The sequence below is a fragment of the Aulostomus chinensis genome, chromosome 21 (assembly GCF_037954235.1).
Source record: "Aulostomus chinensis isolate RoL2024-O1b breed Wild chromosome 21, RoL_Achi_v1.0, whole genome shotgun sequence".
Classification (NCBI taxonomy): Eukaryota; Metazoa; Chordata; class Actinopteri; order Syngnathiformes; family Aulostomidae; genus Aulostomus; species Aulostomus chinensis.
The window spans coordinates 19,206,531-19,230,988 of record NC_141340.1 but is presented as its reverse complement, the minus strand read 5'-3'; the positions used below and the strand labels follow the sequence as shown (position 1 = coordinate 19,230,988).

The window sequence follows — 24,458 nt, the reverse complement described above, 5'->3', positions numbered from 1 at the left end:
ACCGAGAGCCACGTGATTTAACGGTTGGAAGATTTTAGACATATATACATTTCGATCACCGACGTATCTTGACGTCATTTACTGTAATTAAAAAATGCGCGTAGCAACCGTGACGTCACACATTGGGTTACTTCCTCCCTTCTTGTTTCATTGATTGCTGGCTATCGTTAAACCTACAGACGCTTCACTGCCACCTACTGGACTGGAATGTGAACGAGTAAATTGGCGGGAAGAAAACAACAGAGAGTATTTGGCCTAAAAATCCACCGTTCATCGTCGTCTTCCGCTTATTCCTCACTAGTAAGGGTCGCGGGGGGGGGGGGGGGGCTGGAGCCTATCCCAGCATCTACGGGCGAGAGGCAGGGTTCACCCTGGAGAGGTCGCCAGTCCATCGCAGGGCCAACATACAGAGACGAAAAACCATTCACATTCACACCTACGGTCAATTTAGAGTATCAATCAGCCTCGTCCCCAAATTGATGTCTTTGGACTGTGGGAGGAAGCTGGAGTACCAGAGACAACCCACACAGGAACAGGGAGAACATGGAGACTCCACACAGAAAGATCCTGTGCTGGAGCTGGGACTCCAACCCGGAACCTTCTTGCTGTGAGGCCACAGTGCTGACCACTGCACCACCGTGCAGCCCGGCCTAAAAATCAATTTAAATAAATCGCTGATATTAGCACTGAAGGCATGCAACATCTAAGAAATAAATGGTATTCCTGTGAAGGATACACTCACATATTTGGGTGTTATCATTAATACAAACGTAAAACCCCGTAACACCTCAAATTTTGACCCAATAGTTGAATCTAGGAATGTTTTGCAGCTCCTTTTTGGTTCTAGACCTGAAATTTATGTGACAGCTCCAGGATGCGATATTTTTTGGGGAAACATTGATGTTACCAAAAAAATTGTTCAAACAAATTTATTATATAAATGAATCTGTTCCTTCTGCAAAAATTTATTGGAATTTTCTTTACAGAGATGCAGATTAGAAGTGTGGCTGATCGGGGATACATTTTGTTGAAAGTATCTTTCAAAACTACACGTAGAATGTATCCAGCTAAAAAAACATTAGAGAGATTTAAAATTGAAACTAATACCCTTGTCATTTCTGTGGCTGGTGTGAAGAATCCATCAAACATTTATTTTATCACTGCTTGTATCGTCGAATATTCAGGGCCAGCACGGAGAATTTTATTAAAAGGAAAACAGGACAGTCTTAACATCTGCAAGAAAAGGACATTTTTCTTTATTTTGAAGACAACCAAGTCAAAAAGGACTTCACTTGATTCCTACAACTTGTTTTAATTTTGGGTAAATTTCATTTTCATAAGAGGAAATGGTCCGACCGCAAACCACACTTGACAGTTTTTTTTAAAGGAACTTTATCAGCACAGCAATCAATGGACTTAGAAACCCAAAAGCCTCAAAAAGAACTTTATTTTGGAAAAGGTTTTTTTTATGTGTTTGATATTTTTCATCTCTCTTTTTTTTCTGATTATTTGTCTTAAGTTACGATCTCTTCGTTTTACGTTTCTACGTTGTTGGACCCCTGGCTAAACAGCTTTGTTTGGTATGTTTGCGTTCATTCGTTAAAAGAAAAAAGAAAACAACAGGAAGTAAGACTCGTTAGACCGCGCATGCACAATGCCGATTGATTGCTTCTCTAATTATGGGGGCAAATTTGCTGTCAGGGGGCGTTCATTTTCGACATGGGAAAGGCGAGAGGACATTTCTTTTCACACAACCTTTTTTTTTGTGGTCAGTCTTCTCATAATGAGCATGAGTGTTTGCTGTACAATGTGTGTTTCTATTTTTGACATGCTTGTGGAAGGAAGGACAGACTTTGATCCACCTTATTCATCAAACTTTACTGCTGCCAAAAAGGTATGTCTTTTAAAGCCGATTTTTACTTTAAACATCTTGTAATAAGATAGAATGCAATATACATGTACAAGTATCATCAAAATGAACTGCCAACATTTTAAATTAAGTCTCTATTATCAACAGCCAAGAATTACCACAAAAAAAAAAATCCAGTCTGTAATGAAAGGCCTCCATTGGTTCAGCTCAAAACTAGCGTTGCAGGCAGGTTTGGTGAACGGAACCTATTTTAAACCTAGAATGTTCCTTGTTCAAGAACCTACACCGCACCAGTTGGGTGGGAAAATGGCAAAAATACAGCTGAGTCTTTTACTTGTGTTCATCCACCTTCACGCGGTAATCTATAAGAAAACCTGTCCTGGACTAATGGAGATCATCAGACAAAAAAAACCCAAGATGGAGATGGACAATGTTGAGTTTATAAATAATCCAGAAAAAAATAAGTCACTGGAACGGGCTTCTAAGCCAGTGAAACACAATTTAATTAATAACAACCTCTGAATCTGCTCCAGATAGGCTGAAACGTGAATGTCGGGGAGAAAAATAGACAGGCAGAGAGAGAGAGAGAGAGAGAAAGAAACAGAGAGAAAAGGGCCAGGCTGCTCGCGGCCACACCAGAGACCAAAGGCATGCACAGATGGAGACTCTCACACTTGCTGGCAGTTTGGAGAGTCAGACTGCATCTCCATGCAGCTGTTGGCACTTTTGACAGCTTCCACTGTGTGTTCATGACCAGAGTCCAAAAAAGCCCCCAAGTCCCAGAACTTCAGCATTCACTGTTGTCAAGAGGGCACACTTATACCACAAAAAAAGACAGAAGAGAATACCCCCCCCCCAAAAAAGAAGAAAAAAAAGTCCTCCACACACTCATTAAATAAAGATTGTTGAACTCTGAGAAGCGCCGTTGCAGGTCCTCTCTGCACTCTAGAAAAAGAACATGGAGTGTTCTTCACCGGCTGACTTACTGACCCCATTGTCAACACATGCATGCAAAATAGAAGACATACTTGTTTAACAAGTCCACGCGTTTTACTTTGAAGTATGCCTCCATCTTTCAATTATGCATAATTTGAAATATTTGTGCGGAGTGAAATGTGAAGCTAATTCTGCTGGCCTTCTTGGGGAAGAAAAAAAAAGTTGCAAGCATTTTTGGCAAAAGTTGAATATCTTTTCTAAACACCAAAAACATGTAGTTCCTTGTATATAACCATGGGCTCTGCAGCCGTCCAGGCCCTGCCTGACACAAATGGCCGCTAGCTTCTTCTGCTGCATGCCAGCGGTCCTTTTCTGGCCCGGGTGACCTATTTTTTTGTCAAATGACCCAATACAACAGCCAGAGTTGTCACTGTGTTATAAGACAGATGCAATTCAAGAAGTTTCTCATTTTTTTTATTACTCTTATGAATGCATCCGAAACTGTTGTTAGTGTGAGCCCAAGCTGTTTCTTTTCCTGCTTGATCTGGAGGATGTCATGCCTTCTGCTCCATTTGAATCTGACTCCCTTTAGTTCCAGAGAGACTTCAGCGATGTAAAGCTCTCTGAATAAGAGCCAAACCTGCTTTATCTGACTCACCTCCCGGCTGCTATTTTGCCACATCCTCGTGATTTACCTGGTGGGAAATGTCACAAAGAAGGCTTTGGTAGACACCTTTACACCCCCCCCCCCCCCGCTTTCTCTAACCCTGCCTGTCTTCCTTCCTTCCTTCTTTTATCCACCTCCCCTTCCTTTCTTCCTTTCTGTTGCTGGATCTGGTTCTGAGTCCGGCTGCAGTGTTTTGAGACAGTTTGCTGGGATCTTGTGTGAGACATGAAAAGAAAGCGCAAAGCATTAATCTAACCGAGCTAAAATGAATGCATGCATCACTGCTTCCAAGTGTTTCCTCAGCTGGAAGGAGGCATGGTTGCTTAGGTGGTATTTTTCAGTGAACAATTGGAAGTTATGATGTGCCTTGGATTTATTTCAATGATTTGAAAACACTGAAGCTCCCATTTTTCACAAAGATGCTATTGACCAGTAGAGTAGAGGGCTTTTTAAGCTTCGGAGTTATCAGTCATTAAGGATGTTGGACAATGGAGTTGATATGTTGGCTACTGTGTTGTTACTGGGTAATTAACCTCTTGACACTCTGATTCCTGCCAGCTCTCAAAAATGGTAAATCAATACTTCACCCAGAAAAAAGAGTAACTTGACTTTCAAGTGCTCCAAAATACGTAAATTTATTATGCAAAGATTTCATTTGAAGTTAACGGAAACTAATTTTCTTCAGCTTATCCAGTTAATGGTCGGGGGGGGGGGGGCTGGAGTCTATCCCAGCAGCCTTCAGGTGAGAGGCAGGTTCACCCTGGGCAGGTCACCAGTCCATCACAGAGCCAACACATAGAGACAGACAACCATCCACACTCACAGTCACACCTACAGTCAATTTAGAGTATCAATCAGCCTCGTCCCCTCTTGATGTCTTTGGACTGTGGGAGGAAGCTGGAGTACCAGAGAGAACCCACACAGGAACAGGGAGAACATGCAGACTCCACACAGAAAGATCCTGTGATGGAGCCGGGACTGGAACCTTGAACCTTCTTGCTGTGAGGCCACAGTGCTGACCACTGCACCTCCATGCCACCCTGCCCAAAATCCTCAGTTTACAAACTCTAGCATAACTTCCCATAAAATCCACATTGTCGTTCTCTAGCCATAAACTCAACAATCCACAATTTGAGCTAAAAACAAACTCCCCTGGTTTTGCACATGGTCGGACCAAACCACAAGTCAAATATTCCTCTTGAGCTTAAACAAACGTGTCTGCAGTCTTTAGAATCAGCTGATGGGGTGCAGACTTTTAAATGCCAGCTTAAAAAAAAAAAAGACAATAATTTCAAGCTTCATAAAAGGCAAAAAATAAATTATTCTCTTTGTAAACACTGTAAACAAAACCAGTAATCTGGCAACAGAGCCTCAGGAGGGGTTGCCATTATTACAATTAGAGACCGTTAAAAACACAGTTTGAGGAGCTTCATGTGATAATGGCTGCATATATTTTTATTAACTGACTCCACAAGCACATTTTTAAACGAGCATGTTTTCTGTGTGCGCCGTTCTTCTTTTTTATTGGAGCCATTTGCATGCTGTAAGGGAATGTTCACAGGTTGGCTATATGTATAATGGAATCTTTTCATAATTAGGAAAACCGAGTTAAGTCCACTAATATGGCTAATGATACAAGATGTTAAATTTCACAGTTTGTGACTCACCCATTCTCATCATTAGAAGAGTCTTGGTTTTAAGTTTTAATTACAGAAACTATAAAAAGTCCAAATCAGGTCATGCAGGAGGATGTTTTTTGGTGCAAAATTTGCATGAATGAATAATGTGTCCTCTGAGTCATTTATGTGAGGAGAAACACATTCAAACACACTTCACGGCGTATTAAGAAGGTTTATGGCCACTCTTCTTTCATCCATACTTTCTTTCATAACTTCTAAATGCACCAAAGAAATGTTTTACTACACCTTCACCCATCCATTTAAAATCCACTTTCTGTCCATTAACTCCCCACTCTCATTACATTCATTCTTTCCCTCTAAATCCTTCTTCCTTGTGTTTGTCTTGGTCCCCCGTGAGTGTGAAAATGTTCTCAGGGAGCTGCAATCAGGGAGTGTTCGGAATGTTGGAAACAGATTTTGTATTTTTTGTATTTTTTGTACTAAGGCTCTAAGACGCTGAGTTTCAGAAGGCTATTGTCATATGTCCATAATAAAGTAATATTATTGAAGTGGAACAATTTACAGAGCACTAATTAAAAGACTTCTTTGATCTTCTTTGATTTTCTCTGATCTTTACCGTTTATCCTCAAACGAGTTAAAACCAAAAGGAATACAGAAAACTTTGACTTTTCTGTTCGACCAAACTATGCAAATTAGGTCAGGGCTGTGATAACCTGTCCAGGGTGCACTAATGGCAGCAGCGGTGAAGAGAATGGGTGGATTTAAACATTGGCTACAGTACAAAACAGGAAAGGAAGATCTGGGCCAGTGAGGAAATGACAGGTGACAATTACACCGGAAGCCTTTGTGGTTCCCATTCCCTGGATTACATCACTTAATTAGCTCCTAGTAATGGATAGAAATGACCATAAAAGAGAGCTCCCATTGAAGGGTTTTATTACACAGGGATGTTTTGAACAAAGGTGCTCTTCATCAGACTTGCAAAAACTAGTGAGTCTCCATCTTTGAATCGTACAGAAGAGGCTACAAAGAGACCTGGATCAAAGATTCAGCTTCATATTTTTTGCCGCAATCTGTATGGCTTAGTTTGTATGTGTACTTCTCACTGATTCAAAACAACAAGAATAATATCAAAAAACTCTGGTACCTTATTGAGACCGATCCAGCCCACCACACCAGAAACGATGGATTAATCCTGATGGATGGATTAAATGGATTAAATGGATGGGTGAAGGTGTAGTAAAACATTTCTTTGGTGCATTTAGAAGTTATGAAAGAAAGAATGGATGAAAGAAGAGTGGCCATAAACCTTCTTAATACGCCGTGAAGTGTGTTTAAATGTGTTTCTCCTCACATAAATGACTCAGAGGACACATTATTCATTCATGCAAATTTTGCACCAAAAAACATCCTCCTGCATGACCTGATTTGGACTTTTTGTAGTTTCTGTAATTAAAACTTAAAACCAAGACTCTTCTAATGATGAGAATGGGTGAGTCACAAACTGTGAAATTTAACATCTAATATCATTACCCATATTAGTGGAGTTAACTCGGTTTTCCTAATTATGAAAAGATTCCATTATACATATAGCCAACCTGTGAACATTCCCTTACAGCATGCAAATGGGTCCAATAAAAAAGAAGAACGGCGCACACAGAAAACATGCTCGTTTAAAAATGTGCTTGTGGAGTCAGTTAATAAAAATATATGCAGCCATTATCACATGAAGCTCCTCAAACTGTGTTTTTAACGGTCTCTAATTGTAATAATGGCAACCCCTCCTGAGGCTCTGTTGCCAGATTACTGGTTTTGTTTACAGTGTTTACAAAGAGAAGCATTTATTTTTTGCCTTTTATGAAGCTTGAAATTATTGTCTTTTTTTTTTTAAGCTGGCATTTAAAAGTCTGCACCCCATCAGCTGATTCTAAAGACTGCAGACACGTTTGTTTAAGCTCAAGAGGAATATTTGACTTGTGGTTTGGTCCGACCATGTGCAAAACCAGGGGAGTTTGTTTTTAGCTCAAATTGTGGATTGTTGAGTTTATGGCTAGAGAACGACAATGTGGATTGTATGGGAAGTTATGCTAGAGTTTGTAAACTGAGGATTTTGGGCAGGGTGGCATGGAGGTGCAGTGGTCAGCACTGTGGCCTCACAGCAAGAAGGTTCAAGGTTCCAGTCCCGGCTCCAGCACAGGATCTTTCTGTGTGGAGTCTGCATGTTCTCCCTGTTCCTGTGTGGGTTCTCTCTGGTACTCCAGCTTCCTCCCACAGTCCAAAGACATCAAGAGGGGACGAGGCTGATTGATACTCTAAATTGACTGTAGGTGTGACTGTGAGTGTGGATGGTTGTCTGTCTCTATGTGTTGGCTCTGTGATGGACTGGTGACCTGCCCAGGGTGAACCTGCCTCTCACCTGAAGGCTGCTGGGATAGACTCCAGCCCCCCCCCCCCGACCATTAACTGGATAAGCTGAAGAAAATTAGTTTCCGTTAACTTCAAATGAAATCTTTGCATGATAAATTTACGTATTTTGGAGCGCTTGAAAGTCAAGTTACACTTTTTTCTGGGTGAAGTATTGAATTAACATTTTTGAAAGCTGGCAGGAATCAGAGTGTCAAGAGGTTAATTACCCAGTAACAACACAGTAGCCAACATATCAACTCCATTGTCCAACATCCTCAATGACTGATAACTCCGAAGCTTAAAAAGCCCTCTACTCTACTGGTCAATAGCATCTTTGTGAAAAATGGGAGCTTCAGTGTTTTCAAATCATTGAAATAAATCCAAGGCACATCATAACTTCCAATTGTTCACTGAAAAATACCACCTAAGCAACCATGCCTCCTTCCAGCTGAGGAAACACTTGGAAGCAGTGATGCATGCATTCATTTTAGCTCGGTTAGATTAATGCTTTGCGCTTTCTTTTCATGTCTCACACAAGATCCCAGCAAACTGTCTCAAAACACTGCAGCCGGACTCAGAACCAGATCCAGCAACAGAAAGGAAGAAAGGAAGGGGAGGTGGATAAAAGAAGGAAGGAGGGAAGACAGGCAGGGTTAGAGAAAGCGGGGGGGGGGGGGGGGGGGGTGTAAAGGTGTCTACCAAAGCCTTCTTTGTGACATTTCCCACCAGGTAAATAACGAGGATGTGGCAAAATAGCAGCCGGGAGGTGAGTCAGATAAAGCAGGTTTGGCTCTTATTCAGAGAGCTTTACATCGCTGAAGTCTCTCTGGAACTAAAGGGAGTCGGATACAAATGGAGCAGAAGGCATGACATCCTCCAGATCAAGCAGGAAAAGAAAAAGCTTGGGCTCACACTAACAACAGTTTCGGATGCATTCATAATAGTAATAAAAAAAATGAGAAACTTCTTGAATTGCATCTGCCTTATAACACAGTGACAACTCTGGCTGTTGTATTGGGTCATTTGACAAAAAAATAGGTCACCCGGGCCAGAAAAGGACCACTGGCATGCAGCAGAAGAAGCTAGCGGCCATTTGTGTCAAGCAGGGCCTGAACGGCTGCAGAGCCCATGGTTATATACAAGGAACTACATGTTTTTGGTGTTTAGAAAAGATATTCAACTTTTGCCAAAAATGCTTGCAACTTTTTTTTTCTTCCCCAAGAAGGCCAGCAGAATTAGCTTCACATTTCACTCCGCACAAATATTTCAAATTATGCATAATTCAAAGATGGAGGCATACTTCAAAGCAAAACGCGTGGACTTGTTAAACAAGTATGTCTTCTATTTTGCATGCATGTTTTGACAATGGGGTCAGTAAGTCAGCCGGTGAAGAACACTCCATGTTCTTTTTCTAGAGTGCAGAGAGGACCTGCAACGGCGCTTCTCAGAGTTCAACAATCTTTATTTAATGAGTGTGTGGAGGACTTTCTTTTTTCTTTTTTTTGGGGGGGGGGGTATTTTCTTCTGTCTTTTTTTGTGGTATAAGTGTGCCCTCTTGACAACAGTGAATGCTGAAGTTCTGGGACTTGGGGGCTTTTTTGGACTCTGGTCATGAACACACAGTGGAAGCTGTCAAAAGTGCCAACAGCTGCATGGAGATGCAGTCTGACTCTCCAAACTGCCAGCAAGTGTGAGAGTCTCCATCTGTGCATGCCTTTGGTCTCTGGTGTGGCCGCGAGCAGCCTGGCCCTTTTCTCTCTGTTTCTTTCTCTCTCTCTCTCTCTCTCTGCCTGTCTATTTTTCTCCCCGACATTCACGTTTCAGCCTATCTGGAGCAGATTCAGAGGTTGTTATTAATTAAATTGTGTTTCACTGGCTTAGAAGCCCGTTCCAGTGACTTATCTTTTTCTGGATTATTTATAAACTCAACATTGTCCATCTCCATTTTGGGTTTTTTTGTCTGATGATCTCCATTAGGCCAGGACAGGTTTTCTTATAGATTACCGCACGAAGGTGGATGAACACAAGTAGAAGACTCAGCTGTATTTTTGCCATTTTCCCACCCAACCGGTGCGGTGTAGGTTCTTGAACAAGGAACATTCTAGGTTTAAAATAGGTTCCGTTCACCAAACCTGCCTGCATCGCTAGTTTTGAGCTGAACCAATGGAGGCCTTTCATTACAGACTGGATTTTTTTTTTGGTAATTCTTGGCTGTTGATAATAGAGACTTAATTTAAAATGTTGGCAGTTCATTTTGATGATACTTGTACATGTATATTGCATTCTATCTTATTACAAGATGTTTAAAGTAAAAATCGGCTTTAAAAGACATACCTTTTTGGCAGCAGTAAAGTTTGATGAATAAGGTGGATCAAAGTCTGTCCTTCCTTCCACAAGCATGTCAAAAACAGAAACACACATTGTACAGCAAACACTCGTGCTCATTATGAGAAGACTGACCACAAAAAAGAAAGGTTGTGTGAAAAGAAATGTCCTCTCGCCTTTCCCATGTCGAAAATGAACGCCCCCTGACAGCAAATTTGCCCCCATAATTAGAGAAGCAATCAGTCGGCATTGTGCATGCGCGGTCTAACGAGTCTTACTTCCTGTTGTTTTCTTTTTTCTTTTAACGAATGAACGCAAACATACCAAACAAAGCTGTTTAGCCAGGGGTGCAACAACGTAGGAACGTAAAACGAAGAGATCGTAACTTAAGACAAATAATCAGAAAGAAAGAGAGATGAAAAATATCAAACACATAAAAAAACCTTTTCCAAAATAAAGTTCTTTTTGAGGCTTTTGGGTTTCTAAGTCCATTGATTGCTGTGCTGATGAAGTTCCTTTAAAAAAAACTGTCAAGTGTGGTTTGCGGTCGGACCATTTCCTCTTATGAAAATGAAATTTACCCAAAATTAAAACAAGTTGTAGGAATCAAGTGAAGTCCTTTTTGACTTGGTTGTCTTCAAAATAAAGAAAAATGTCCTTTTCTTGCAGATGTTAAGACTGTCCTGTTTTCCTTTTAATAAAATTCTCCGTGCTGGCCCTGAATATTCGACGATACAAGCAGTGATAAAATAAATGTTTGATGGATTCTTCACACCAGCCACAGAAATTACAAGGGTATTAGTTTCAATTTTAAATCTCTCTAATGTTTTTTTAGCTGGATACATTCTACGTGTAGTTTTGAAAGATACTTTCAACAAAATGTATCCCCGATCAGCCACACTTCTAATCTGCATCTCTGTAAAGAAAATTCCAATATATTTTTGCAGAAGGAACAGATTCATTTATCAAAAGATTTCTAATAAATTTGTTTGAACATTTTTTTTGGTAACATCAATGTTTCCCCAAAAAAATATCGCATCCTGGAGCTGTCACATAAATTTCAGGTCTAGAACCAAAAAGGAGCTACAAAACATTCCTAGGTTCAACTATTGGGTCAAAATTTGAGGTGTTAGGGGTTTTACATTTGTATTAATGAGAACACCCAAATATGTGAGTGTATCCTTCACAGGAATACCATTTATTTCTGAGATGTTGCATTCCTTCAGTGCTAATATCAGCGATTTATTTAAATTGATTTTTAGGCCGGGCTGCACGGTGGTGCAGTGGTCAGCACTGTGGCCTCACAGCAAGAAGGTTCCGGGTTCGAGTCCCGGCTCGGGCGTGGGATCTTTCTGTGTGGAGTCTCCATGTTCTCTCTGGTACTCCGGCTTCCTCCCACAGTCCAAAGACGTCAATTTGGGGACGAGGCTGATTGATACTCTAAATTGACTGTAGGTGTGATTGTGAGTGTGAATGGTTGTTCGTCTCTGTATGTTGGCCCTGCGATGGACTGGCGACCTCTCCAGGGTGAACCCTGCCTCTCGCCCGTAGATGCTGGGATAGGCTCCAGCCCCCCCGCGACCCTTACTAGTGAGGAATAAGCGGAAGACGACGATGGACGGTGGATTTTTAGGCCAAATACTCTCTGTTGTTTTCTTCCCGCCAATTTACTCGTTCACATTCCAGTCCAGTAGGTGGCAGTGAAGCGTCTGTAGGTTTAACGATAGCCAGCAATCAATGAAACAAGAAGGGAGGAAGTAACCCAATGTGTGACGTCACGGTTGCTACGCGCATTTTTTAATTACAGTAAATGACGTCAAGATACGTCGGTGATCGAAATGTATATATGTCTAACATCTTCCAACCGTTAAATCACGTGGCTCTCGGTTCATCTGAGAAGCACAGGTTACCCACTGAGCGTCCCAACAGAGAGAAACCTCCTGAAACTACATCCCGACACCCGGCTAGGAGGACAAACACTGTTGGTAAGTCCTGAAATCAAATATTAACACTCAGTAGGACTTTTCTTTAATGATATGCTGTAAATTCAAATAAATATTTAGCTAGAAGAAAGGCGTCTCAGTCTGTAAAAAGTATTTACTCAAGTATTTGTGAATTACAACGAACTACTATTCGATTGTCGTCAGCCACAAGTTGGGAAGTTGAATTTATAACAATGGATCACATTTGATCAATTAATGATGTTTTTGTTCTAACTCAGTTAAGGGATGTAATAAATTATAAATATAAAGCGGCAGGAATGGGAGAAAGCAGAAAACAATAAGACAATTGTACGAAAATGTGAATTTGACAACTAATTTGCAATCTTTTCTGATGTGAATGAATGGAAATTTGCCCTAAAAGCATGTGCTGAGTAGTTTAACTGTACACTCCAAGCAATTATAGGCGTCATTTCCATATGAATGGTACATAAATTAGCCTACATACATTATTTAAATTGTGACTTACATACACGGGTGGACACTGTGTGTGTGTGTGTGTGTGTGTGTGTGTGTGTGTATACAAATTAAATAAAAATGAAGAAATAAAATTCAAAGACGAACGAAATAAAAATCCGTGTAAAACATTAAAAAAACAACAATGCGAAGCTGCGCCGCGCCCCCACCCCTGATGATTTGGACCCTCTCACCTACTGAACACACAAATGAAAAGAAGAAGAAGAAGAAGAAACAGCGAAACCATTATTTACAAAATGGAGGGAGACGAGGTCGAACAAGTAGCGGACGCTCCTTCGTCAAACAAACCGGTTGTGTGGACTTGTTTTGGCTTCCCATGTCAAAGACAAGGCAACGGAGAGACGATGGTGGATTAAACAAAAGCCGTGTGCAAACAATGGGGGTCCACAACACCGTAGACTGCGGCGAGCGCTGCTAGCATGATGGAAGGATAAGAAGCACCTGTTGAAGGCTAAATATTCCAGCTCACTGAGGTCAGACATTCCAGATCTAGACGAGGCTGCAGCCCTGAGGGTTATTGAATATTAGTTTTCCTTTTCGTTTAAGAAGGTAGTTGTCGTCAGTGTTTACAACAACAAAGCACTTTTTTAATTGAATACGTTTGTATTTGCATTGTAGTCTAAACAAGAGAAAAAATACAAACACTTTGTTTTTCAAAGTAAGGAGCATTTAATTTTGTACTGACACAGCAAGAACTTGTATGTCTGCATATTGAGGAAGAAAATAAAAAATATCTGATTTTTGCATTTCTGATTTTTGATTTTCTTTAATCTTTATTTTGTTTCGTGAGCCCTGTCTCTTATTTAGTATTGTTTCGTTTGTTGACTATTTCGTTGCCCTCCTAGTATATACGTGTACATTAATATATATATATATATATATATATATATATATATGTGTATGTGTGAATATATATATATATATATATATATATATATACACACACACACACACACACACGTTGTGGTTGGAATAGTTTTTAATTGCTGTTACAGAAGAAGCCTTGTTGTGATTTGAATCTTATGGTTGCAGTTCCTTCAGTAATTTGGTTTTTTTAAAGCTCAAAGTTAGAAAACGCTTCCAACCATACATTTTCACTCTAGATAGCCACATCACGAGTGTTCCAGCACCAGACATGGTAAACAAACATCGGCCGGTCAGAAGAGAAAAGCTACCACAATTCTAAAGGCATGTTTACCTGTCCGGGGTCTGTGGTGTCAAAATAAACTGTTCAAGTGTGGCATTTGTTACCTTTTCAACCCTGGTAGAGTGCCACTCATAGCTCCTCCCCCTCGTCGTTTTACAGTGTCATATTCATGTTTGATTAACTTTTTTTTGGTTCATTTCCTGTATTTATCCAGTTTCCTCTCACACCTCTGTACCCGGGTTCCCTTGGACCAAGAGCAGTCCAGTCAAACCCACCAGGGTTCGTTGAGAGAAAAGCATCTACTGGAAATTCAAGGTGTTTGAGGGAACCTTTCACATCTGACTTTTAATTTGGATCCGAATCATAAGTTCAGGTGTAAAAGCTCCCCTGGACCAAACAAGTGGATCATGTGACCGGCTCAGAGAGAGGGGCGGGGGAGAAGGTGCTTTTATTCAAAGTCACACTGCAACTGCATGAGCAGGAGTAAAAAAGTGTTAACGACGCTTTTTTGCGATTGGACAGTTTCACAGGGTATCAGTGGAAAGGGAAGGTGTGATTACAATCCCAGGTGTGTCGGGAGTGAGAGGTGAACAGGTCAATGCAGCAAAAAAGGAAAAAAAAGTGATAAAAAGCTCCAAATGAAACGTCCCTGTCCTGTAGTTTGAGACTCTGAGGGAGACAAATGAAAAAAAAAAATGCTAATATGTTGCTACTCTTAAAAACATACACACTTAAGGCTCATTTCGTCTGCTTATTTATGATTTTGCCCTGTGTGTGTGTGTGTGTGTGTATTTTTTTTTTAAAAGAATGGACTGATCTGATAAAAAGTTCTCGAGAAGTAAAGACCTTGTTTTGACCTTCTCCGCCAGATCAGTGTCTCTTGGTGGATGGGGATGCTGTGACTCCCGAACAACAGTGATCAGGTTTCTGATTTCAGACGCCAGCTATAGGTATATTAGCTGAAATTGTATCAAATTTTGAGGAAGAATTATCTTGATGTAGAACCATCTATGGTGATGAAATGTGTCCTCTGTACCTCTGGACCCTCTCTCTGTCCCTAGGTTACAATAACTGGCTGTGTGTGTGTGTGTGTGTGTGTGTGTCTGTGTCTGTGTGTGTGTGTGCGTGCATGTGTTTTTGATATCTGGAAGAGTGATTGTAAATATGACTTTCCGGAATGTGAACCTTATTTTTTGGTTAGATTTAATTTGTCTGTATAATCCCATGTGGGATGGGTCATGCCAATGTTCAGACACGAAAATAAAATATTCACTCATTCATTCATTCGTATAGATGATGCTGTTTCACAGAGAAGAGAGAGAGCATACTTTGAGGGATTTGATAGAAGAAAGGAGAACACCAACAATGATGATCCAAACAATAACACCGGTAACTATTGTCACCTTGAAATGCATAAAAAATAGCAGCAACAACACAGATTAACATGGCAGTGAAGCCAGCATACAGGACGAGACTTCAAGTCCTCTCTGCTGTCTTGTCAAGTCCTGTATGTGTCGGATTTTGTGAAATTCGGCCTTGTTGTTTTTGAGCGATCCTGATAAAAAGTTAAGAGGCAGGTCAACACCACAACTTCAATAAAAGGCAGTTTTAACAGATGGGTTCTAAGTCAGACTGTCAAGTATGCGGAGGCAGAGTGCAGTGTTCCCTGCTGGGGGTCAGAGGCCGTCCAGCCCAAAATCCATCCTATGATGATCAAATCAAGATGGAATTGCTGGTGGGAGGAGGCTGGTGCTGCAGCTTCCATATCCCTGCCCAGTATGTATGTCTGAAGCACATACATACGCGACCCAGGCCTCACCCTCTGCCTCTTCACCCACTGCACATAACTGCAGACAGCGAGACCAAAAACAGTCAAGGCCTGGCCGTCCCGTCACTTGAACTGGACGCACCTCAAGAGAGCAACACTTACGATCTCCTTTTGCCAAGGGGGGAGTCGTACACGTCCCGCGGGGTCACCCCGGAGTGAGCGCCAAAACCCACGACGGCCCCATCCATGCTTCGCACCGAGGAGTGCCCCTCGCACATCCTACGCCCCTCGATGGTGGCGGCCGTTTCTGGGAAGAGACGAGCGTAGGAGGCGAGGGCGTCCTTGTTTCCGGCCAGGAGCGACTCGCTGTCCCTCTCCTGCAGGTGAGCAACCAGAAGGCTGCTGGCGTAGCCCACGTCGTTGCTCAGGAGCCACTTGAACGTCTGCCCCTGGTATTTGCCAAACTGGAGCTCGATCTCACTGAGCACCAGCTGGAAGCAACCAGGGTCACCTCCGGCCTGGAGCACACGGGTCTTCGCCTCCTCCCTCACCAGGTCGGGCTTCTTGACCTGCGTGACCTTCGCTTTCCCAGCTTGGGCCAGCCATCTCGCTGCAGGCATTGGAGCCAGGGTGAGCTCGCTGGACGTAGCTCCGTGAAATCGGAATACGGGTTTGTAATCCATTATGCAAAGAGTCACGCAAAACACCCTCTTTTAGCATGACGCCTGTAATCAAACGCACGCACGCGGGCGCGCGCACACACACACGCACAAGCACAAACTACAGAAAATGCACTCTTTGCCACACAGCGCCTGCCTCATTCATTCCTTCAAGTATAATGAGCAATGTATATTCATCAACAGATTAAAAAAAAATATATATATATATATATATATATATATATATATATATATATATAAATAATTAAATATAGCGGAACTGTTGGCGTCCATGGCGGCGGAAAACGCCGTACTTCCGTCCACGTTAAGACACACAAACGGGAGCTACACGTTCGGACACGACACCGACATAAATATGTGGTGTTTATTGCTTCAAGAAGGACGTTTGCATGGAACCGATAACAAGTCTCATTTTTTTTTTCCATTCCTGCGTTTGTGCAAACGTACAGCGCGAAGTCCGCTCGCAGAAGCCGCAAAGCTCCAAACAGTCTCAAGAAATAACAACGCCAAGTAGTTCGTCATTCGGTGTGAAAAAGTGCAAACAGTCGCAAGAAATATCAAGGAGAAGACACCACAAAGTCCGTCATTCGGCGTGGTAAAGTTTTTGTGAAGTTTCTGGTCTTTGTAGGGCAAGGAAGAGCGCAGCGAGGCTTACCTGTCGGAGTCGCAGAAGAACAGTGACGGAAAACGCCGAGCGCACCAGGAAAAAGGTAGCCGGATGCCGTCGACCAATCAAATCATCTGCTGGCTAAAGCGAGCCGCCGATTGGCTGGCTGCTAAATTGGACTCTTTGTTGGACTGGAGTGCTGAAGAACGCGATCCCGGAGGCGCATAAGCCAGGGATTGATCACCCCGGTCAGGTTGCCTTGGCTGAGGGGGTCTGATGTTGAAAGACCTGAAACCCCCAATGATCCCAGGATACAACATCACTGATGATGTGTCCTTGCGTATCCGCAAGATGTATCTTTGAACAGTAGTTCTGCTGATCACTCTGTGCTCTCCTCTCATGTGGCGCACGCAGCGAGCTCGCATGAGTGGTATGAAGACGCCACGCCATTCTTTTTTTGTGTATTTAGTTTACTCAGATTAGTGTTTATTTATTGCAGGAGCCGCGGTGTAAGATTGCTGGGAGGTACAGTGGATATCGCAAGGCCCTAAAGAAACACTGCTGCTTTGCCACGATCGGATTCTGCCTGTGTTTTGCCTTGCCACCGTGGTCCACGCTTGGCTGAAGTTCACGCCAGCCACGTGGTGTCTCACACCTACACCTGTCATCTGTTGCTGTGGGTTCTGGCTGGTGCAGTCCAATTCCCATAATTTATATGTGTGGTTAAAGGTGGTTAGTTTTCATTTGTCTGTTTGATTAACTTATCTTTTGTCATATTTCATTCAGTGAGGACTTTTTTTTGATAAATTAACTCATTTATTTTCTTCATTTCAGTTATCTTGTGTTCAATCAGTGAATTACCATTTTCTTTTTTGTTATTGGGTTGTTTGATTTCAGTATCGCTTCCTTTGAGTGGCTTGATTTGATTAGTTTCATTCTGTTTTGTGGGTATTTTGTGATTGATTAGTCAATTACTTTATCATTTCATTCCAGTTATTTTGCGTAGTCTATATCTACTTTGTTTGACCATATCTTGTAGGCCATATTGTTTTGGGTAGTGTTAAAAATTATTTTGATTTCATTTATATATCCTGAGTTCAATTAGTAATTTAAGTAATTTTGTTTGGGATCTTCCCATCAATATAGTTTGGTTTTCTCCTTATTTCCCCAGGAGCTGAAGGCCCCAAAGGTGGTGGAATGGGTGTCGCAGGTGGTGTGATCCCCTTTCCCGTGTCCTGTGTTGTTCACCCCCCGTTTGGTTTGTGCACTTAAATAACACTTGTGAGTGTGTGTATGAACTGCATTTTCTGTGTGATAGTGCCACGTGTGTATGGGGTGACCTTTTTTTTGGGCTCCCAAATTGCCCTCGTGGCCCAGTCCACCCTGGTAGCCTCAGCTCTGAGCGGCTTCCCTATTTCCCCTCACCTTGCCCAGTGTCTTGTATGGAGTTTTAAACGTGATCTAAATTTTAAAGTATTATAACAAATAAAACTTTTTTTTTTGTACCTGAACCACGTCTCCTGCTTTCAGGGTTAACGAACCGGAGTGCCTTAACTCTGATATTATAGTATTTAAATTCCCTGGGTGAAACTCCCAGGGTGGCGTTGTCTTGTTTAATTTTTTTTTTACTGTGATTTGCCTTTGACTAGTACCCCCCGCTCGCCACAACATGTTTTTGTTTGTTTAAAAAAAATGAAACTTTGAGCCTTGTGGTTGGATGTATCAAATTGAAACTCACATATGGAAATTGATATTTGAGAAAAAAATGTTAGTTTGTTCAGAAGGACCATTAAAGGCTCCAATTTCTGAGAATTGGAATTTTCTGTCAATTATTTCATAGTTCAGGCTTTACAGGGCTAATTATCTGATGATGTGCTTATTGTACCTGCCCTAGTGGGTGTATCTTGTTTCGTGCTTTACACGTTTTCACTAGCAGGAATCATTAACATAATGTAATGTGTAGCTGCTTTGAAGTAGACTCTTGGTGCATGTTTATGTCATTCCTGGACAGTCTGGAAAAGCTGCCAGTCGACGCAAGAGCTTCAGTGTTTGCAGGGTACATTTAGCTCAAGGGAGAGAAATGCAAAGACACAAGACAAAATCCTCAGCATGAACATTTCTTTGTATTCGCAGAAGGTATTCCAGAGACAATCCAAGGACAGCGCAGGATTAAGTCAATATACAAATGAGACAACAATGATTCTTTTCATCATGATTAACAATCCACCGTTCTACTTAGCAAACAGCACCTCAACATTAATCAGCAGAAAATGCCCCTGAGATTAAAAAAATAACTATTTCTCTGGAAACATGTTTTTAAGACATTCATCAGTTTTCATATCACAAGTCACAGGTCCAGCAGATGAGTGTTCTGAAGTTAATCCAACTTGGACTGAAATCCCAACAAGGTCTACTGCTATTTCCAAATCCCACTAAGGCACAAGATTTCCTGCAGGCTAATTGTGGGTTATAATCCCGTTAACGTTCCCGCTAATGTCCCAAATCACATCACAATCTTCGTCAAAACAATCACAACTTATTTTGAAAACTGTGCAGCTTTATTCTAATTATGAATTCTACAGAATTATAACTTAAATGTTAGATTTCACTTGGATTCAAAGTTCCATGCTATTCCCAGAACCCCAAACATGCTGTCTACCTTAATGTCTTTATGAACAGGTTTGATTACTGTAGATCATAGGAAGAGGAAACATAAGTAATAGCAATGAAGTCCCCGAGGATCTGAATTTATGATTTCTCTTGGAGTCTTGGTGTCTTCATGGAGCTGGTGGCAGCAGCACTCATGGGGCACTGGCATCCAAAGCGGACTTTGTAGTCATAACACCTTATTCCCGGCTGTTGATCGTCATGCCAACAGACCAGCCCCTCAGTTGGACTGAAGCTGGAAAAGTGTTTAAGCTAGTTAGTCATTGGTGCACTCGTCTTCTCTGAAACGCACACACCTTGCAGTGTTTTCTGATTTCTGTTTCACTAAGAAACAGTGAAAATTTGAAAAAAATTCCCTGAATGTAAGCCACCTCAGTTCCATTAACATCCTGGACTTTCCTTCCTCCCTAACATCAACCTGGGCTCCATGAATCCTGTAGTTACCGTGCACCACACTCACTTTGCCGGATGGGTTCACCAGATAGTCCTTTCGCCACTGAATCAGACTCAGCACTGTTGTTAGATGGTTTTGCCTTCCATGCTGACAAGCAACTCATGATCACTTTAGATGTTTGTCAGACCTGGACGTAGTTAAATGTTTACGTCTTCTCTCCCCTTGGCCCTTCAAAGAGTTGGCCTTCTTCTGATCAGATGGTGTATTTTATTCTATCAGGTTCCTAAGAGTTGAAACTTACCATGATGAAAGGCATTGATTAGCTGAGGGCGACTACAGGTCTGTGATTAGATATACAGTGCTGATGACGCTGAAGTCAGTACTGTTTTCCAACAAGTCAACTTACTGTTTGAAGCTCTGGTTTGTCCGTCCAGCTGGGGTTCCGTCAACAGTCATGGCTTCGATTTCCTGAGGGCTGTCACAGATTTCTCCAGGATACTTGTCCTGCAGCACACTCAAATGCTCCCTGTCCCCTCTTCCATCAGGATCATCTGAGTCGTACCAGTTGGTCCAGCACACTAGACAGAAACCAAACAAGAGGATGGAACCTAACTTCGTCTACTACTAATTAAACACAAATTATCTAGTGATGCTTCAAAGGATTCATGTACTCACAATTCCCTTCTCTGCAGCAGAAGTTGCGTGAGCACTGGAAGCGAACTTTATAATCACTGCAGCGTCCCGGCTTCTGGTCAGAGTTTCTACAGATGAATCCAGTGGTTGTGTCAGATCTGCAGAAGGAACCAAAGTTCAGTCAGGACGGTTGATGGACTGACAACTCTGCTGTCTGAGGGGTTTGGCCTGATGTTTTTAGGGTAATAACCAGCTGTTTTATCTTCCACCAAAAAAGTCCGAACTGTGACATGAAGCGGTCAGTAAGGACCTGTGATTTAGTGCGCTGTCTCGCTGCTGCTGTCTGCTAGGATACGGCTGTGACCCGTTTGCTTTAGCAGCTCACTGCTTATGCATGAGGTTGTTTATGGTGGTACCCAGCAGGGGTACAATAACAAAGACTCAGAAACATAAGAGATGCATTTGCATACTTTCTGAGGTAAAGTGGTCAGAAAAGCATCAATTCACAGTGCATGCAGTACTCACGTGTCAATCGTGTCCCCTGTTGTATCAACGCTGGCCCCAGATGTAGTTTGGACCTCAATCTGAAGGGGAGTCTCACAGATTTTCCCAGGATATTCTTGATGGAGAAATGCAAGAGTCTCAAAGTCTCCCCGTCTATTTGGGTTGTCTCGATCAAACCATTTAGTCCAGCATTCTGGGAGGGAGGAGAAGTAGAAATACAAGTTTGAGATCAGCCGAAGATTACATGGCATAGGAGATGCTGAGGGCACGAGCTACGCCTGGCCTGTGGGCCACATCCAGCTCTTCGGGTGTCCTCCGTATGTCTGAGTTTGATTTCAGTCTGCCTGCAAACACTTTTAGTGTCATGTTTGTGTGGAGGGAGCATGAGGGAGCTATCAGCATGATAGAAACAGTCTACTTACCAGCATCTGACTCAGAAGCTCCTGCATGAGAAAACATGAATCAGAAAATGAGTGATAAAGTTCATGGGACCATCAGTTGAACAGTCTTCACTCAGAGCTCATGAACATCAGTGAATCTGAAGCACAGCCTGAATGAACACCAGACACCAACAACAGAAGCAGAAGCAGCCTCTTCCAGCTGTTCTGCTCTTGCTGTAACAATAGTTTTACTGGAGGTTGAAGCACATCTCAGTGTGTCAGTGTCCCTGAAGCATGAGTGTGGACTCTCAGAGTGTGTGTGTGTGTGTGTGTGTGTGTGTGTGTGTGTGTGTGTGTGTGTGTGTGTGTCTGGATGAGAGAGTGTCTTCTTGCCTACCTATGGAGTACTTTGCTTTGAAGCCTTTGTGATGGATCGTGCTGTCTGAGTAGAACCTGAGTGTCATGGAGGGCCCTGTTGACATTTGGGTCAATGGCAGGGTGTCTCCACATAACCGGGTAATTAGGTTGTTAGAGGTTGAGCCATCATACAGCTCCAAAGCATCGTATGTACACCTGAGAAGCACACATAAGAGAACATAATATTCATATAATGACATTAGAAAGCTGTGAGGAGAATTCTCATTGATGGAAAATAAAGAACACATTCAGTTTCCCCTGCAGCACACTGACAGAAATGGAAAGACAAAGAGCTACGTAGCTACCTGCTCTCAGGCTCAACGTCGAACGCGTCCTCAAAATCAATCTGGACTTTGTTGCCGCTGGGCACACTGATGACCCAGATACAGTCCAAATCAGCGGTGTACTCCTGAGGGTAGTTGGGTGTACTTATGTACCCTGGAGGATCACCGTAGTTCAGCTTGATGGAGCCTCCACACTCTACACAGGAGCAGGAACAGTTGCCCGTTAGACCAATGTCATACTGACTTCTGTCACCGTATGAAGTCCATGTCCTATGATGGACAAGTGACAATGATCCCAAAATGATGGGACGCCCCCACTGGAGGACGCCTCCCAACCAGAATCCATTCCCAGTAGTGAGAAGAATGTCGACAGAAGAAGCCCCTTGACCAGAGTCACATATCTGAACTCTGAGACCACTGTTGCACTGCATTGATGATGAAACCCACCCCCCCCCATTTTACTGCTAAATCTTTTCCCAACAGCAGTTGACACTCATCAAGCCTGATGGACGATAGTTTATTGATATACATGATAGTACATTAGATAGTCTGCTGACCTGCATTAGCCAATCCAGCGGCTCCTGAGGAATGAAAACATCAGAATATTTGAGTGTGGAGGTTCTCTGTTGACACTGGCAATATTGACTGGATTGAGACTGGGATTTTAATGCTAATTTAATGCAAAATTTATCATGAAACTACTTATTTTAGAGTACATTTTCTCACTCTGTGTTTTCTTTCACCATCACAGTGAGTACATGTGTGTATGATACCATCTAACAGCACGAGACAAGTTAGGTTTGGTCCTCATCATTTTGTCTGCTGATGAAAACCAATTTACCGAGCAGCAGGATCACGGCGACGCTGATCTGTAGGAGACAGTTGAACACAAGCTCAGTGGACCCTGACCAACACTGACACCTCCAGAGTCAAACAGCCAAGGGGGAAAATATGAAAGCCTACCAGTTTGGTCATGGTTGCAGGTCACGTCTCACCCTGGAACCAAGAAATATTTATTAGTAGAAATAAATAAGAGAAGAAAACGTGGTAATTTATCCGGTTTCAACTGCTGGCTTTAAAAATATAATGAAAGTACAGAAAGGAAGGTCTGTATCGAGAAGTATTGATCCTGTTTCAAACACACAATAAGACGGAGCTGCAAGTGCTGCTCTTGGAGAGATGTTCACCAGTGCAACTACAGAGTAAAAGCTGCCCACATCCACTGAGAAGCTCGGAGCAAAAATACACAGACAAACTCACCAAAGTCTGAGGGAGCTGTGTTAGTGGTGTCTGGTGAAGGCTTCTGTCTGGTGTTCTGTCCCAAAGGCAAACGGGTCTGAGCTTTTATCGCGTCTGCTGCCAGGAGGAATGCTGTGGTCCACAATTAAACAGGCAGGTGAACTATATAGTCAGTAATTACTGGAGCGACTGGTGAGGAATAATGGTGACCTCAGGTTGACCCAATTACCAAGAAATGAAGACATGAGGTGAAACAAGGTTAGCAAGGATGAGGACGATCCGTCCTTGCATCCATCCACCATCACTCCATCTATCTATCTATCTATCTATCTATCTATCTATCTATCTATCTATCTATCTATCTATCTATCTATCTATCTATCTGTCTATCTGTCTATCTATCTCTCTGTCTATCTATCTATCCATCTATCTGTCTATCTATCTATCTATCTATCTATCTATCGATCTATCTGTCTACTTTTCTGTCTGTCTATCTATCTACCTTTCTGTCTGTCTATCTATCTATCTGTCTATCTATCGGTATGTCTATCTATCTATCTATCTATCTATCTATCTATCTATCTATCTATCTGTCTGTCTGCCTGTCTATCTATCTATCTATCTATCTATCTGTCTATCTATCTATCTATCTATCTGTCTGTCTGTCTATCTATCTATCTCTCTATCTACCTTTCTGTCTATCTATCTATCTATCTATCTGTCTGTCTGTCTATCTATCTATCTATCTATCTATCTATCTATCTATCTGTCTATCTATCTATCTATCTATCTGTCTTTCTGTCTATCTATCTATCTCTCTATCTACCTTTCTGTCTATCTATCTATCTGTCTGTCTGTCTATCTATCTATCTATCTATCTATCTACCTTTCTGTCTATCTATCTATCTATCTGTCTGTCTGTCTATCTATCTCTCTATCTACCTTTCTGTCTATCTATCTATCCATCTATTTATCTATCTATCTATCTATCAATCTATCTATTATCTATCATCTATCTATCTATCTATCTATCTATCTATCTATCTACCTTTCTGTCTATTTATATATCTATCTATTATCTATCATCTTTCTATCTATCTATCCATCTATCTATCTATCTATCTATCTACCTTTCTGTCTATTTATATATCTATCTATTATCCATCTGTCAATCTACCTATCTATCTATCTATCTATCTATCTATTTATCTATCCATCTATCTATCTACCTTTCTGTCTATTTATATATCTATCTATTATCTATCATCTATCTATCTATCCATTCATCTATTATAGAGGATTCGATCGGAACCTCAACCAGTCACAAAGTGACAAAAATGTAAGAATAGACCAGAGAAAGAGATAGAGTACAGCCGACGGGTTTTATTCTCAAAGTCTCACAAGTTCTATAACACAG

At 41.8% G+C, this 24,458-nt stretch overlaps 2 protein-coding genes across 2 annotated transcripts in view; both read right to left on the bottom strand.

Annotated features, from left to right (window-relative positions):
• Positions 1-15,095: 15,095 nt before the first annotated feature.
• Positions 15,096-16,096, bottom strand: LOC147241952 (uncharacterized). The gene is made up of 2 exons (XM_086192319.1): positions 15,399-16,096; positions 15,096-15,315 (listed from the first exon to the last, which is right to left on the bottom strand). Exons 1-2 carry the CDS (start codon positions 15,917-15,919, stop codon positions 15,096-15,098), a joined length of 741 nt encoding a protein of 246 aa, XP_086048445.1. The 5' UTR covers positions 15,920-16,096.
• Positions 16,097-19,986: 3,890 nt separating this feature from the next.
• Positions 19,987-24,458, bottom strand: part of LOC147241938 (uncharacterized) — a 179,576-nt gene continuing 175,104 nt past the window's right edge. The window contains exons 7-9 of the mRNA XM_086192367.1: positions 20,743-20,920; positions 20,260-20,375; positions 19,987-20,162 (exon numbers count right to left, since the gene is read on the bottom strand). Of these exons, the coding sequence (XP_086048493.1) occupies positions 19,987-20,162; positions 20,260-20,375; positions 20,743-20,920 (470 nt within the window). The remainder of the gene's footprint in view (positions 20,163-20,259; positions 20,376-20,742; positions 20,921-24,458) is intronic.